The 18,779-nt window shown below is 36.1% G+C and overlaps 1 protein-coding gene across 1 annotated transcript in view; it reads right to left on the bottom strand.

Annotated features, from left to right (window-relative positions):
• Window positions 1-52: 52 nt before the first annotated feature.
• Window positions 53-18,779, bottom strand: part of LOC148059121 (protein kinase C zeta type-like) — a 59,173-nt gene continuing 40,446 nt past the window's right edge. Inside the window, exon 15 of the mRNA XM_087781463.1 lies at window positions 53-3,497. Within this exon, the coding sequence (XP_087637589.1) occupies window positions 3,410-3,497 (88 nt within the window). The 3' untranslated portion in view covers window positions 53-3,409. The remainder of the gene's footprint in view (window positions 3,498-18,779) is intronic.

Raw genomic sequence — 18,779 nt, 5'->3', positions numbered from 1 at the left:
AAAATATAGTTTTGTACGCTGTTAAATTAAAGACAAAACAAAGGCGAGCATAGACGGAAAACCAGTATCATTTTTAATAATTACACATATTTACAAAGACGTCGGTGAAGCAAACAAAAGAAAGAAAGAAAGAAAAAAAAGAGGAAAAAACGAAGCACATCCAACCAGAAGTGTCAAGTTCATTGGTTTTTTTTCGAGTGTGTGAGTCACCGGTGACGTGTCGGTGACTCACCGTCGTCTGTTGGTCCAGCACAGGGGGAACCAGTCGGCGTCTGCATCAAGAGACGGAGGAGGAAGTTTTCCTCTGATGGGATTCTGTTATCTCCCCCCTTGTCTTTATCTCCCGCCCCGCGGCTCACTGACAACCTCTGACTCGGGATCGGCTAATTAATCCTCTTACGCTTGTTATCAAGTGATCGTGGGTCAGATTTTCTGTGGCAAATCAAGAGCGTTTCCTGGTGAGAAGAGATTAGTCTCCGTCGCTGATTGATTCTCGGGGTTGAGGACGTGCTTTTCAAAACCTATCTTCGAGGTCTGGACTCCTTGAACCCACGGATAAAAGACGTGGAGAACTTTAGTCTGGCTGACTTTCACACTGGAGACCTGGGCCTGGGCAGGGTGGGCGCTCGTGACGCGTTCAGGGACCTTACATTCTTTAAGTCTTTTAACCAAATCTAATTTGATAAAAATGAACGCGATGTTAATTTAAGTTCGTGGGGTCGTGAAGGAAAACTTGAGGGGAAGAAACCTGAGTGAATGAGAACAATGGTGAGAGAGTCGAGGATGGGGAAAATAGCATAGTCGTTGTGGTTATAGCGCAAGATGCTACGCAGGTTTAAACACAGAAGCAGATACATTAATTTCACCAAAAAATGTGTTTTTCATAGGATGTCCAAGCTACAAAAAATCTACTTACTGCTGACCCCTAGAGGACAGGTATTGTTCTACACTGTAGCACTTATCACAGGACCATTAAAATAGCTCTACTTCTGAGTTTAAGCTTCATTTTGTGAACCTCAACATGTATTTACCACTTTAAAACTATTTTTTATAAGAAAAACTATTTAATTTACCTAAAAAATATAATTTAACACAACTATTTAATTGTATTGACTTTAAAATCACTTTCAAATGCTTTTATAATGAGTTAATTCTGTGTTTGTAAACTGTGAACGAGCAGATTTGGTGTTAAAATGGTTGTGAAGGTCAGTGGCCGAGACGGTACAAGAACATCCTCACCCTCTCACCGGCGGTCTCTGTGGTCCGGGCTCTGAAGTCTGGACATGTGAAGTCAGCCAGAGTGCAGCGAGGTGAGTCAACTCGGAACCGGAGGAGGAGACGAGATGTCTTCAGGGGGAGGGGGGGGGGGGCGCTCGCAGATGGTGTCGGCTGGTGTGGAAGAACTTGAGCTCGGCCAGCGAGCCCCGGACGAAGAGTCGCTCCACGAGAAGAAGAGCTGAAGGAAGGGTCTTCAGTGAGAGGGTCCTGTTCACAATCTTGTGTTGCACCGAACATGTAGTTTTCTCGACTCGCCATCACATTTTTAGTGGTTATTACCTCTGCCAAGGGGGTTTGTGTAGAATCGTTCCACTGAAAAACACATCTCAGAGTACTAAGAAAGTCCCAGAATGCATTGGACCATCCGTCCCTGGACTTTAAAGCCAAGTTTACACCAGATCCACCTACTTTGCAGTCGCCATGTTTTTGCCGTTATTATTGTTTGCATCTTTGATTGTGGTTGATGTTGAATTACGGCTCCAAAAATGCTTCAACAAATATAAATATTAAAGTTTTTGTTGCTCTAACATTGTGATGGTTGTGCTATTGTGCTACGTATTTACCTGCTACGTCGCTAGCTAGTTGCTCTGCATTTGTGGCTCACTTTCTTTGCGAAAGGTCTTCAATAATTGCAGACGTGTTATGGTTCCGGTGACGTTACGCTTCAGCAATTCTGTCAAATTTGGAAAAGTTGTGTCTGATCGTAATTTAAGTAAGTAAGTAAGTCATTTTTATTTGTATAGCGCTTTTCCAGACCAGGGTCACAAAGCGCTTAAACAATCAAAACAATATTCAATAAAGTATATACTTTAAAGGTCAAGATAAAACTGATAACACAACAGGAGTTCCAGAAAATCAAGGAAAAGCCTGAACAAATAGAAACGTCTTAAGATGTTTCTTAAAGGAGTCAGTAGATCCATCAAGAGCAAAGATAGAGGAAGATCGTTCCAAAGCTTTGAAAGAATTCATGGAACCTATCATGTCTTTTCTTTCTTACTTTTCTCTGAATTCATGTGAAATGTGATTGTGTTGAGATTTTTAGTAGTTTACTTTTATTTTGAAAGGTTACCAGATGTTGAACTGGAGAAACATTTTTTTAAAAAAATCAGAAAAAAGTCAATATATATCAAGAAAAAGGTGATTAATTTGGGTTGTTTTGTCTTTTTAAACGTATATTGTTCTATTTTTCCTTTCGATTGCATTTAAAAACACAAATTCCTAAAGAGACTAAAATAACCATGTATTATTGTAGCCAATTAAACTTTTTTTTTTCCTAATTCTGCTCTTATTTTTCACTCTCATCCCACACGATCCATTGTAAACCTGCCTCATCGATGAGTTGACGAATGCATGGCAGCAGGATCCGGCGTAAACTCGAGCTAAGATCAACTAGTGTTGGTGAAGCTACTCCCTCGTCCCGACACACACTTGTACATTCACCACAAACATCTGCGATCTCGTGGAGGACTCGGAGCGGAAGCTTCGTCGCTAAGTCTCGTGAAGGTGCAGCGGGAGTCCAGACGGTGATTCATCATAATCGTTGAGGCACTTCTTTTAAAAGCATGACTCTCGCTGTCGACATCCGTCCGTGACACATCGACGTGGTTCCTCCGTAGAAAAAGGCAGCGTCAAAACTCTGGGTTCAAACCTAACATTACGTTACATAATAATAACTTATTTATGTCCTTTTCGTTTGTACATTCCCTCCCCTTCCGGTTTTAAAAAATAGGACGATAAAACTAAAAAAAAAGAAAAAAGTGCACGATAAATTTCAAGTTCTTGGTCGTATCGATCCGGGGGGAAGTGAGTCGGAGGGGATTCGAACCGGCGCTCCGGCCAGGACGGACATTCTGAGAGCAGGGGTATGAAAAACAAAACACAAATAACCAAAGGAATGTTTGCGTGCGTCGAGTGCGAAGAGTTTTTTGTTGTTTTTTTCTTCCTCCAGATTGACAATCGTGGTTTGCTCGGGGAAAAAAGGAATCGGCACTCGCCCCGAAACCCCTCCATGTGCCCGGTGTGTCCAGAGGTCCTCCCTCCTCCGCTCGGAGTGTGCTTACGAGTCAGTTTGTTTGGCTGAGATGGCAGCTCGGACAGACAGTTGGTGGGCGAAGGAGGAAGCTGCGCTCCTTCATACAGACTCTTCCGTGGACAGCAGCAGTGGGTTGATGTACTCGAACCCCTCGAACTCCGACTGGTCTATTCTCTTGATGACGTCGCTGAGGAGGAGAAGAAGAAGAAGAAAAGGAGGATGAATGTGCCGAGTCGACAAAAGAGAGCCGTGTGGACTGTTTGAAGTTTGAAGGATTTTAAAAAGTTCAAAACAACATGGCGGTCATTGAGATGCAGGAGTAGAGTTTTGAAAAATACACTGACTGTATCGATATCCAACAGCCCTTTATTGACTTTCAAATCATTTTAATTCAGTTAACTTACGGTTTATATTTCAGTAACACTGACATCTCCTAAGATCTCGGCGATGACTGAGGACGAGAGGATACATTCATCTCCCATCGCTTTTTGTCATTTTTCATTACATATTACTATTTAATGAAAACAGTTACGACTTCGTCAAGAGTCATGTGGTCTGTGAATTCTGCAACACCAGAGTCAAGTACTCGACAATACTACACATATATACTTGTACGTACTGTATCTAAATATATCGTAATGTTGCCCGTGTCATGAATTTCTTTTTGTTACAATTAAAACCTCCGGCCGTTAGATGGCAGCAGTCATTACATCTTCCGCAGCTAAGATCCCAGTGATGACTGAGGACGAGAGGATACAGTCGACTCCAGCAGCTTTTAAAGCTGATATTTGGACATATTTTGGTTTGAAAACTAATGAAAGCAGTTACGACTTTGTCAAGAGTCATGTGGTCTGTAAATACTGCAACATCAGAGTCACTTTAAGTACTCGACAATACTACAAATATATACTTTTTCGCACTGCATCTAAATATATCGTAATGTTGCCCCTGTGTCATGAATTTCTTTTTGTTACAATTAAAACCTCCGGCCGCTAGATGGCAGCAGTCATTACATCGTCCGCAGCTAAGATCCCAGCGATGACTGAGGACGAGAGGATACAGTGACTCCAGTAGCTTTTAAAGCTGATGTTTGGACATATTTTGGTTTGGAAACTAATGAAAGCAGTAACGACTTCACCAAGAGTCATGTGGTCTGTAAATTCTGCAACACCAGAGTCAAGTACTCGACAATACTACAAATATATACTTTTTCGCACTGCATTAAATATATTGTTATGTTATGTACTACACATATATCCTTGTTACTACAGTATTACTATATATTATATAGTATCGTTGTCTCTGTATCATGAATTTTGTTTTGTTTCAAATAACCTCCTGCCGCTAGATCGGAGCAGTCATTACATCCTCCGCAGCTAAAAGTACAACAAAATACTGTAAAATCCCAATGATTACTGAGGACGAGAGGATACAGTCGACTCCAGCAGCCTTTAAAGCTGATGTTTGGACATATTTTGGTTTCAAAACAAATGAAAGTCATGTGGTCTGTAAATTCTGCAACACCAGAGTCAAGTACTCGACAATACTACACATATATACTACAGTATCACAATATAAGGTATTATTAACCCTATATCGTGATACATATCGTATCACCAGATTCTTTCCACTACACACCCCTACAAGAGAGGTTTAAGGACACTACAAAAAAAGACTGAAGCAGACGCAGTAGTATTCTCAGAGCGGCTGAGTAAGAAATAACTCCACTCGTAGTAAAGTCTTTCAAGTTAAAACAAAAGATGTGTTCACCTTCCTGTGGTGCTTCAGGTGGGCGAGGGTCTCTCTGCACCACCCACACTCTCAAAGTCACCGCAGCACATTTGAGAAGAAAACCCTTTTTCTTTTCTTTTTTTTTTTGGTTTTTGTTTTGTTACGACCTTGTGTGAAGGTCCAGCGCGGCTTCAGAAGACGGCGGTTCTTTTTCTATTTTGGACTTTAGTAGCGATGGAGCAGGACTGAGGGAAGGACCGCAGCGAGGGAAGCCCAGAAGAGAGCAGGAGGTTTTGGGAAGTGACCAAAACAAACAGTGTGTCCACCAACGCGCCGCTTTTATTCTACATTTCTTTCCTGGCAGGACGAGAGGACAGTTGGAGATGACGAGGACGAGAGGACGAAGGAGTCGTGGGAGAGATGGTGCAACAACATGGAGAGAAACTTTAGTGAAAAGATGATCAAACTCTCACTGTCTTGAAAGTCACGACACAAAATACGTAAAATGTATATCAAATGTGTCAACATGTATTTAATGATCAAAGCTTTTAATTAAAATCTTATGAATGACATGTTTCAATGTCATTGTAAACTAAAATCTACACTTTTTAGTGTCTATTAAAAAAAAATCTAAGCTTCTGGAAAGTTCAGAGCACCTTGTATATTTAATTGAAATGATTATACTTCAAATTTAAAAACATTTTCTTCAATTCAAATAGTTAACTTGTACTCAGCCATGACACAAAGAAAGATACTTTTTTCTTTAATTATAAATGTCTGAAGGTCGTTTTTTTTTTTTTGGGCTATTTTGATCAAGTTTACACAAAAAAATAAATGAAATACAGTAAACGAGTTGAACACAAACCTATATTGGACCAGCTTTTTTCAGAGAAACCAGCACGGTGCTCCTTTTATGGTAAGATGTATTTTTAAGCACTTAACATTTGTTTTATTGTAAGTATTGCCGTTTTACTTTTGTTATTTTTTATCTGTAGGCTGGTCCAGTATGAAGGTGAAAAAAACTGAGGTTGTAAAAACATGGATAACAAAAGGCCGTATTGATTTTTTACCAAAAAATAAAGGAACAAGGGAATCCCACGATGACTGAGGACGAGAAGATACAGTCGACTCCAGGAGCTTTTAAAGCTGATTTTTGGTTTGAAAACAAATGAAAGCAGTTACGACTTCGTCAAGAGTCATGTGGTCTGTAAATACTGCAACACCAGAGTCAAGTACTCGACAATACTTCAAATATATACTTGTTCACACTGCATCTAAATATATCGTAATGTTGCCCCTGTGTCATGAATTTCTTTTTGTTACAATTAAAACCTCCAGCCGCTAGATGGCAGCAGTCATTACATCCTCCGCAGCTAAGATCCCAGCGATGACTGAGGACGAGAGGATACAGTCGACTCCAGCAGCTTTTAAAGCTGATGTTTGGACATATTTTGGTTTGAAAACTAATGAAAGAAGTTACGACTTCGTCAAGAATCATGTGGTCTGTAAATTCTGCAACACCAGAGTCAAGTACTCGACAATACTACACGTATATCCTTGTTACTACAGTATTACTATATATTATATAGTATCGTTGTCTCTGTATCATGAATTTTGTTTTGTTTCAAATAACCTCCTGCCGCTAGATCGGAGCAGTCATTACATCCTCCGCAGCTTAATGTACACAAACAAAATACGGTAAAATCCCGATGATGACTGAGGACGAGAGGATACAGTCGACTCCAACAGCTTTTAAAGCTGATTTTTGGACACATTTCGGTTTGAAAACTAATTAGAGCAGTAACAACTTCGTCAAGAGTCATGTGGTCTGTAAATTCTGCAACACCAGAGTCAAGTACTCGACAATACTACAAATATGTCCTTGTTACTACAGTATTATGAGACATTGTTGACCCTGTTTCTAAATTGTCAAAATGTTTCTTTAAATAAATGTATGGCTGAGGGGGTTAAATGAAACGTATCTTAGATAAGTAGAATAAATAGAAGCAGTACTTCAAGAAGCTAGTAAAAGAAGAAGAAAAGAAAAGAAGGGTTGCTTCATAATTCCCGATCTCATCAGCTGGTTCTGATCCGATAAACAAGAGAGTCTGGGTCACAGACAGATGGTGGCGGCACCTGGACAGTGGCGGTCTGACCAGCAGCCGTGGTCGCCTCGGCTCGAGAGATGCTGAAGAAGGGTCCGTGCTCAAGAGGAAGACGCTTCACTTCCGACAGCAATACCGCCAGCTGCCACTTTCTGGGGGCGCCAAGCTGGCACAGAGAAGCACCCCCACACGTCCCCCCTTTTCCCTTCCTCCCCCACCCCTTCGCTGGCAGCACCCTCGAGCGATCCTGGCTTTCAATGTCGCAATGTAAATCTCCAACACGGAGGGTTTACCCTCCTCTCCCATCGCGGCTTTCTTCCCGTGCCAAGCGAGGGGAGACTGGAGAGCTTTTTTTTTTGCGTCACCCCCTCCTAGCAGGAGTGGGCGACATCAGCTCCTCTCCTTGGTAACGCAGCAAAGACAAAAGGATGGGGGAGATAAAGTGCAGCGAGGAGGCGGGCGCCTCGCTTTTGATGTGCCTTCGCCGTTTGATGCCAGGTTGATATCTCCACCGCTGAACCCCGGCAGCCCGGCTCTCCGCCCCCTCCCTTCACTCCTCGACGCCGTGACACCCCCCCCCCCGCCCCCCGAAAAGTCCTTCACAGGCAGCAAACTGTCACAAACGAGGAGAAGGGGAGATGCGGTAATGAGCCGCGAGGTTGTTTTTTTTTTTGCTGGAGATGAGCGTCTAGTCGACAGCGCCGGAGTCGTCGGCCAGACATCTGTCGTAAGGTGTGACGGACAGTTAGCGAGGCCCCAATTAACACTAACTCGGGTCCTGAAGCTGCTGCTGTTCAAAGGTCTCAGACGGAGATCAGATGAATCGACCCCGACGCCCCCTTTTTTTTCTTCGTGCCAACCGTGAGCCTTCAGTCTTTCTAGAGAGACGGCATTTGAGCGTTGAAAAGGAACAGAGGTACCTGTTCATGGAGCTCAGATCAGCTTCAATCGTCGGCAGGAGTCTGATGCGTTCACCGAGCTTTTTAGGACGTGAATATATTTGGATTTCACATGCTAGGAACACGTCCTACAACGTCGCACACGTCTTATCTTCATGATTAAGTCAGTCGAGCCTTTAAATGTTACATCTTTTGATAAAGATATTTCACAGTATTAAACTTTTGGCTTGTTTTACACCATTTATTTAAAAGAAATGCATTTTTTTCTTTTCATTCCTTTCCCACATTTTTAATGGTCAACTAATGTGTTGATCTAAGTGTGTCTTAAATACATCTTGGACCTTTACTTTACTCATCAGTTTGTGTCCATCTTAAATAAAAAACATATTTAAGATAAGAAAAGAAAAAGAGAAAATTGAAGTCAATACATATACAGAGAATTTCGGTGGATGTTTTCCACACATTTTAAGACAATATCAGACTCAGATTTCATACTTGCTGTTGCAAACAGTTATAATATAATAAACCACAAAAAAGGAAAATGTTTAAATATCGTGAAAAAGGTAAAGAAAAATTAGGACAAAAATGATTCATAAACTATAAATCAATAAAATGTTATACACTGACAAAAATAAATACATCTAATTTGATTGAATATCTATAATATATATATATATAAATATAAATGTAATTGAAATATTAAATCCAAATTAAGTTTAATTAAATTGAATTTAAAAACTTTTCCAATTGAATTGTAATAATTGCGTTATTTTATTCTAAAAAAAATTTAATTCTATTTATTTTAGGTTAATTCAGCATAAAACGATTTATTAAAAGTCTACTTTACACACAAGTAACTAATACTATTAGATGAAAAAACACATGAGACTCATCTCTATTTAATATCCTGAATGTAAATAAGTAAGTAATAATTATAGAGCGCTTTACTAGACCAGGGTGACAAAGCGCTTAAACAATTAAAACAATACCCGGTAAAAATATATGCTTAAAAGATCAAGACGCCACCGAGACAAACAGTATTCCATCGAGAACACAAACATGGATAAGACGCCGCATCAGGCCCGGCTCTAACATTTACAACAGCTCGAATATAAACAAGAGCTTAATGGATGTTTGCGGCTCGTTTGATGGAGTCGAAGCTCAGACGAGTCTCGCTCTCTCCTTCAGCCTCGTGCGCAGACGTAGGCGCCTCTGAAGCCGAACATCGATCCACAGAGAGAAAAGCCGAATCCTCCGTCAACAACGATCAACCGTCTGAAAAGAAGAAGAATCTTCTCGCCCAGTGTGAAGCCAGAGTTCTGCCCACATCAGAGCTTCTTGTCGCACAAAAACATCTTCACTCGCTCTTGTGAGGTCGAAGCTCACTTCAATGTCGTCTCTAGGATTCTGCAGAATTCACTTCTTCTTCCCAAACAGGAGGAATCAAAGCTAAAGAGCGTCTGTGTTTTATTCTCTACCTCATTATACACAACAATGTTAAGTTAAATCCAGCAGGGACCTCCGAGGAATGCTCTGGAATATGTGCAGCCAAAGCTTGAACCAACTAATGACCGGTTGTGAATGTGTGTGAGTGTGTTTCTGCTCTGGCAGCTGCCGTGCTGCCAGATCTCCTCAGACTTTCCCCCTCCCAATAAAAACCTTAAATAAGCCGTCTAATAAAAAGGCTCTAATGTCTGACAGCGTTGGGGAGTCCAGGGGATTTTCCTGGAGAAAATGTCTCAACGCACATGCGGCGTCACGAAGGTGGCGTGGAGTCGAAAGATGGGTTGCGTTGAGACTGAATATTGAATGTTTTTTCTCCTAAAGACGAGTGAATCAGCGACACGTTGTTTCAATCCTGTGCTCAGACTCGGTGCCACATGTTGACGGATCCCATCGTCACCTCGTTCGCTTCAAAGACAAGTTGAGAAACAATCGATGACGCGAACAGAGACGCAAAGACTTAATAAAAAGTGCATCTTGAATGTCAAATATTCATAGAAATGTTTGTTTCATCATGATAGTGTGTTCATAGAACTAGACAAATGCTCCTTTGAGACGCCGAGAACTTACAAGGTTATATCAGATCAAGCAGTTTATAAATAATTACTGTTACGTCTGCAAACACTTATATATCTGCTCGTATCTGTTACTTGTGTTTATCTACATGAACACAAGTAACATCTAAAAGTTAACAAGTTACACCAACTTTGAATCATGTTACACCTACATTTAATCATGTTACACCTACATTAAATCATGTTACACCTACATTTAATCATGTTACACCTACTTTGAATCATGTTACACCTACATTAAATCATGTTACACCTACATTAAATCATGTTACACCTACATTAAATCATGTTACACCTACATTAAATCATGTTACACCTACATTAAATCATGTTACACCTACATTTAATCATGTTACACCTACATTAAATCATGTTATACCTACATTTAATCATGTTACACCTACTTTGAATCATGTTACACCTACATTAAATCATGTTACACCTACATTAAATCATGTTACACCTACATTAAATCATGTTACACCTACATTAAATCATGTTACACCTACATTAAATCATGTTACACCTACATTAAATCATGTTACACCTACATTAAATCATGTTACACCTACATTAAATCATGTTACACCTACTTAGAATCATGTTACACCTACATTAAATCATGTTACACCTACATTAAATCATGTTACACCTACATTAAATCATGTTACACCTACATTAAATCATGTTACACCTACTTAGAATCATGTTACACCTACATTAAATCATGTTACACCTACTTAGAATCATGTTACACCTACATTAAATCATGTTACACCTACATTAAATCATGTTACACCTACTTAGAATCATGTTACACCTACTTAGAATCATGTTACACCTACATTAAATCATGTTACACCTACATTAAATCATGTTACACCTACTTAGAATCATGTTACACCTACATTAAATCATGTTACACCTACATTACATCATGTTACACCTACTTAGAATCATGTTACACCTACTTAGAATCATGTTACACCTACTTAGAATCATGTTACACCTACATTAAATCATGTTACACCTACTTAGAATCATGTTACACCTACATTAAATCATGTTACACCTACATTAAATCATGTAACACCTACTTAGAATCATGTTACACCTACATTAAATCATGTTACACCTACATTAAATCATGTTACACCTACATTAAATCATGTTACACCTACTTAGAATCATGTTACACCTACTTTAAATCATGTTACACCTACTTAGAATCATGTTACACCTACATTAAATCATGTTACACCTACTTAGAATCATGTTACACCTACATTTAATCATGTTACACCTACATTAAATCATGTTACACCTACATTAAATCATGTTACACCTACATTAAATCATGTTACACCTACATTAAATCATGTTACACCTACTTAGAATCATGTTACACCTACATTAAATCATGTTACACCTACATTAAATCATGTTACACCTACTTAGAATCATGTTACACCTACATTAAATCATGTTACACCTACATTAAATCATGTTACACCTACTTAGAATCATGTTACACCTACATTAAATCATGTTACACCTACATTAAATCATGTTACACCTACTTAGAATCATGTTACACCTACTTTAAATCATGTTACACCTACTTAGAATCATGTTACACCTACATTAAATCATGTTACACCTACATTAAATCATGTTACACCTACTTAGAATCATGTTACACCTACTTTAAATCATGTTACACCTACTTAGAATCATGTTACACCTACATTAAATCATGTTACACCTACATTAAATCATGTTACACCTACTTAGAATCATGTTACACCTACTTTAAATCATGTTACACCTACTTAGAATCATGTTACACCTACATTAAATCATGTTACACCTACATTAAATCATGTTACACCTACATTAAATCATGTTACACCTAAATTAAATCATGTTACACCTACATTAAATCATGTTACACCTACATTAAATCATGTTACACCTACTTAGAATCATGTTACACCTACTTTAAATCATGTTACACCTACTTAGAATCATGTTACACCTACATTAAATCATGTTACACCTACATTAAATCATGTTACACCTACATTAAATCATGTTACACCTACTTAGAATCATGTTACACCTACATTAAATCATGTTACACCTACATTAAATCATGTTACACCTACATTAAATCATGTTACACCTACATTAAATCATGTTACACCTACATTAAATCATGTTACACCTACATTAAATCATGTTACACCTACTTAGAATCATGTTGCACCTACATTAAATCATGTTACACCTACATTAAATCATGTTACACCTACATTTAATCATGTTACACCTACATTAAATCATGTTACACCTACTTAGAATCATGTTACACCTACTTTAAATCATGTTACACCTACTTAGAATCATGTTACACCTACATTAAATCATGTTACACCTACATTAAATCATGTTACACCTACATTAAATCATGTTACACCTACATTAAATCATGTTACACCTACATTAAATCATGTTACACCTACTTTAAATCATGTTACACCTACTTAGAATCATGTTACACCTACATTAAATCATGTTACACCTACTTAGAATCATGTTACACCTACTTTAAATCATGTTACACCTACTTAGAATCATGTTACACCTACATTAAATCATGTTACACCTACATTAAATCATGTTACACCTACATTAAATCATGTTACACCTACTTAGAATCATGTTACACCTACATTAAATCATGTTACACCTACATTAAATCATGTTACACCTACATTAAATCATGTTACACCTACGTTAAATCATGTTACACCTACATTAAATCATGGTACACCTATATTAAATCATGTTACACCTACATTAAATCATGTTACACCTACATTAAATCATGTTACACCTACATTAAATCATGTTACACCTACATTAAATCATGTTACACCTACATTAAATCATGTTACACCTACTTAGAATCATGTTACACCTACTTTAAATCATGTTACACCTACTTAGAATCATGTTACACCTACATTAAATCATGTTACACCTACATTAAATCATGTTACACCTACATTAAATCATGTTACACCTACTTAGAATCATGTTACACCTACTTTAAATCATGTTACACCTACTTAGAATCATGTTACACCTACATTAAATCATGTTACACCTACATTAAATCATGTTACACCTACTTAGAATCATGTTACACCTACATTAAATCATGTTACACCTACTTAGAATCATGTTACACCTACATTAAATCATGTTACACCTACATTAAATCATGTTACACCTACATTAAATCATGTTACACCTACTTAGAATCATGTTACACCTACTTTAAATCATGTTACACCTACTTAGAATCATGTTACACCTACATTAAATCATGTTACACCTACTTAGAACCATGTTACACCTACATTAAATCATGTTACACCTACATTAAATCATGTTACACCTACATTAAATCATGTTACACCTACATTAAATCATGTTACACCTACATTAAATCATGTTACACCTACTTAGAATCATGTTACACCTACATTAAATCATGTTACACCTACATTAAATCATGTTACACCTACTTAGAATCATGTTACACCTACATTAAATCATGTTACACCTACATTAAATCATGTTACACCTACATTAAATCATGTTACACCTACATTAAATCATGTTACACCTACTTAGAATCATGTTACACCTACATTAAATCATGTTACACCTACTTAGAATCATGTTACACCTACATTAAATCATGTTACACCTACATTAAATCATGTTACACCTACATTAAATCATGTTACACCTACATTAAATCATGTTACACCTACATTAAATCATGTTACACCTACTTAGAATCATGTTACACCTACATTAAATCATGTTACACCTACATTAAATCATGTTACACCTACTTAGAATCATGTTACACCTACATTAAATCATGTTACACCTACATTAAATCATGTTACACCTACTTAGAATCATGTTACACCTACATTAAATCATGTTACACCTTCATTAAATCATGTTACACCTACATTAAATCATGTTACACCTACATTAAATCATGTTACACCTACATTAAATCATGTTACACCTACATTAAATCATGTTACACCTACATTAAATCATGTTACACCTACTTAGAATCATGTTACACCTACATTAAATCATGTTACACCTACTTAGAATCATGTTACACCTACATTAAATCATGTTACACCTACATTAAATCATGTTACACCTACTTAGAATCATGTTACACCTACATTAAATCATGTTACACCTTCATTAAATCATGTTACACCTACATTAAATCATGTTACACCTACATTAAATCATGTTACACCTACATTAAATCATGTTACACCTACATTAAATCATGTTACACCTACTTAGAATCATGTTACACCTACATTAAATCATGTTACACCTACATTAAATCATGTTACACCTACATTAAATCATGTTACACCTACATTAAATCATGTTACACCTACTTAGAATCATGTTACACCTACATTAAATCATGTTACACCTACATTAAATCATGTTACACCTACTTAGAATCATGTTACACCTACATTAAATCATGTTACACCTACATTAAATCATGTTACACCTACTTAGAATCATGTTACACCTACATTAAATCATGTTACACCTACATTAAATCATGTTACACCTACATTAAATCATGTTACACCTACATTAAATCATGTTACACCTACTTTAAATCATGTTACACCTACTTAGAATCATGTTACACCTACATTAAATCATGTTACACCTACTTAGAATCATGTTACACCTACATTAAATCATGTTACACCTACATTAAATCATGTTACACCTACATTAAATCATGTTACACCTACATTAAATCATGTTACACCTACATTAAATCATGTTACACCTACTTAGAATCATGTTACACCTACATTAACTCATGTTACACCTACATTAAATCATGTTACACCTACTTAGAATCATGTTACACCTACATTAAATCATGTTACACCTACATTAAATCATGTTACACCTACTTAGAATCATGTTACACCTACATTAAATCATGTTACACCTACATTAAATCATGTTACACCTACTTAGAATCATGTTACACCTACTTTAAATCATGTTACACCTACTTAGAATCATGTTACACATACATTAAATCATGTTACACCTACATTAAATCATGTTACACCTACATTAAATCATGTTACACCTACTTAGAATCATGTTACACCTACATTAAATCATGTTACACCTACATTAAATCATGTTACACCTACTTAGAATCATGTTACACCTACATTAAATCATGTTACACCCACATTAAATCATGTTACACCTACTTAGAATCATGTTACACCTACATTAAATCATGTTACACCTACATTAAATCATGTTACACCTACATTAAATCATGTTACACCTACTTAGAAGCATGTTACACCTACATTAAATCATGTTACACCTACATTAAATCATGTTACACCTACATTAAATCATGTTACACCTACATTAAATCATGTTACACCTACATTAAATCATGTTACACCTACATTAAATCATGTTACACCTACATTAAATCATGTTACACCTACTTAGAATCATGTTATACCTACATTAAATCATGTTACACCTACTTAGAATCATGTTACACCTACATTAAATCATGTTACACCTACATTAAATCATGTTACACCTACTTAGAATCATGTTACACCTACATTAAATCATGTTACACCTACATTAAATCATGTTACACCTACTTAGAATCATGTTACACCTACATTAAATCATGTTACACCTACATTAAATCATGTTACACCTACTTAGAATCATGTTACACCTACATTAAATCATGTTACACCTACTTAGAATCATGTTACACCTACATTAAATCATGTTACACCTACATTAAATCATGTTACACCTACATTAAATCACGTTACACCTACTTAGAATCATGTTACACCTACATTAAATCACGTTACACCTACTTAGAATCATGTTACACCTACATTAAATCATGTTACACCTACATTAAATCATGTTACACCTACTTAGAATCATGTTACACCTACATTAAATCATGTTACACCTACATTAAATCATGTTACACCTACTTAGAATCATGTTACACCTACATTAAATCATGTTACACCTACATTAAATCATGTTACACCTACATTAAATCACGTTACACCTACATTAAATCATGTTACACCTACATTAAATCATGTTACACCTACATTAAATCACGTTACACCTACTTAGAATCATGTTACACCTACATTAAATCATGTTACACCTACATTAAATCATGTTACACCTACATTAAATCATGTTACACCTACATTAAATCCTGTTACACCTACTTAGAATCATGTTACACCTACTTAGAATCATGTTACAACTACATTAAATCATGTTACACCTACTTAGAATCATGTTACACCTACTTTGAATCATGTTACACCTACATTAAATCATGTTACACCTACTTAGAATCATGTTACACCTACATTAAATCATGTTACACCTTCATTAAATCATGTTACACCTACATTTAATCATGTTACACCTACTTAGAATCATGTTACACCTACTTTGAATCATGTTACACCTACATTAAATCATGTTACACCTACTTAGAATCATGTTACACCTACTTTAAATCATGTTACACCTACTTAGAATCATGTTACACCTACATTAAATCATGTTACACCTACTTTAAATCATGTTACACCTACATTAAATCATGTTACACCTACTTAGAATCATGTTACACCTACATTAAATCATGTTACACCTACATTAAATCATGTTACACCTTCATTAAATCATGTTACACCTACATTAAATCATGTTACACCTACTTTGAATCATGTTACACCTACTTTGAATCATGTTACACCTACATTAAATCATGTTACACCTACTTAGAATCATGTTACACCTACATTAAATCATGTTACACCTACTTAGAATCATGTTACACCTACATTAAATCATGTTACACCTACATTAAATCATGTTACACCTACTTAGAATCATGTTACACCTACTTTAAATCATGTTACACCTACTTAGAATCATGTTACACCTACATTAAATCATGTTACACCTACTTTAAATCATGTTACACCTACATTAAATCATGTTACACCTACTTAGAATCATGTTACACCTACATTAAATCATGTTACACCTACATTAAATCATGTTACACCTACATTAAATCATGTTACACCTACATTAAATCATGTTACACCTACTTAGAATCATGTTACACCTACATTAAATCATGTTACACCTACATTAAATCATGTTACACCTACATTAAATCATGTTACACCTACTTAGAATCATGTTACACCTACATTAAATCATGTTACACCTACTTAGAATCATGTTACACCTACATTAAATCATGTTACACCTACATTAAATCATGTTACACCTACATTAAATCATGTTACACCTACTTAGAATCATGTTACACCTACATTAAATCATGTTACACCTACTTAGAATCATGTTACACCTACATTAAATCATGTTACACCTACTTTAAATCATGTTACACCTACATTAAATCATGTTACACCTACTTAGAATCATGTTACACCTACATTAAATCATGTTACACCTACATTAAATCATGTTACACCTACATTAAATCATGTTACACCTACATTAAATCATGTTACACCTACTTAGAATCATGTTACACCTACATTAAATCATGTTACACCTACATTAAATCATGTTACACCTACATTAAATCATGTTACACCTACTTAGAATCATGTTACACCTACATTAAATCATGTTACACCTACTTAGAATCATGTTACACCTACATTAAATCATGTTACACCTACATTAAATCATGTTACACCTACTTAGAATCATGTTACACCTACATTAAATCATGTTACACCTACATTAAATCATGTTACACCTACTTAGAATCATGTTACACCTACATTAAATCATGTTACACCTACATTAAATCATGTTACACCTACATTAAATCATGTTTCACCTACTTAGAATTATGTTACACCTACATTAAATCATGTTACACCTACATTAAATAATGTTACACCTACTTAGAATTATGTTACACCTACATTAAATCATGTTACACCTACATTAAATCATGTTACACCTACTTAGAATTATGTTACACCTACATTAAATCATGTTACACCTTCATTAAATCATGTTACACCTACATTAAATCATGTTACACCTACTTAGAATCATGTTACACCTACATTAAATCATGTTACACCTACTAAGAATCATGTTACACCTACATTAAATCATGTTACACCTACATTAAATCATGTTACACCTACATTAAATCATGTTACACCTACATTAAATCATGTTATACCTACATGGACTTGTGTCACATCTAAATGAACAAATGTTACATACGCATGGACTCATCTTACAGCGACACTTAATGTATGTAACACCTAAAGGAATTCATGTTATACCTACATGGAAGCATGTCCACGATTTTCTAGTTGTATAACTAGTTTGTTATCGTCATGCTAGTATGGACTTGCAGGACATAATCAGGATAAGCTGTAACCTTGAGTAA

Source organism: Callionymus lyra, chromosome 19 (genome assembly GCF_982586985.1).
Source record: "Callionymus lyra chromosome 19, fCalLyr1.hap1.1, whole genome shotgun sequence".
In the NCBI taxonomy this organism is placed as follows: Eukaryota; Metazoa; Chordata; class Actinopteri; order Syngnathiformes; family Callionymidae; genus Callionymus; species Callionymus lyra.
The sequence above is the reverse complement of the archived record's forward strand: the minus strand, read 5'-3'. Positions and strand labels throughout refer to the sequence as shown.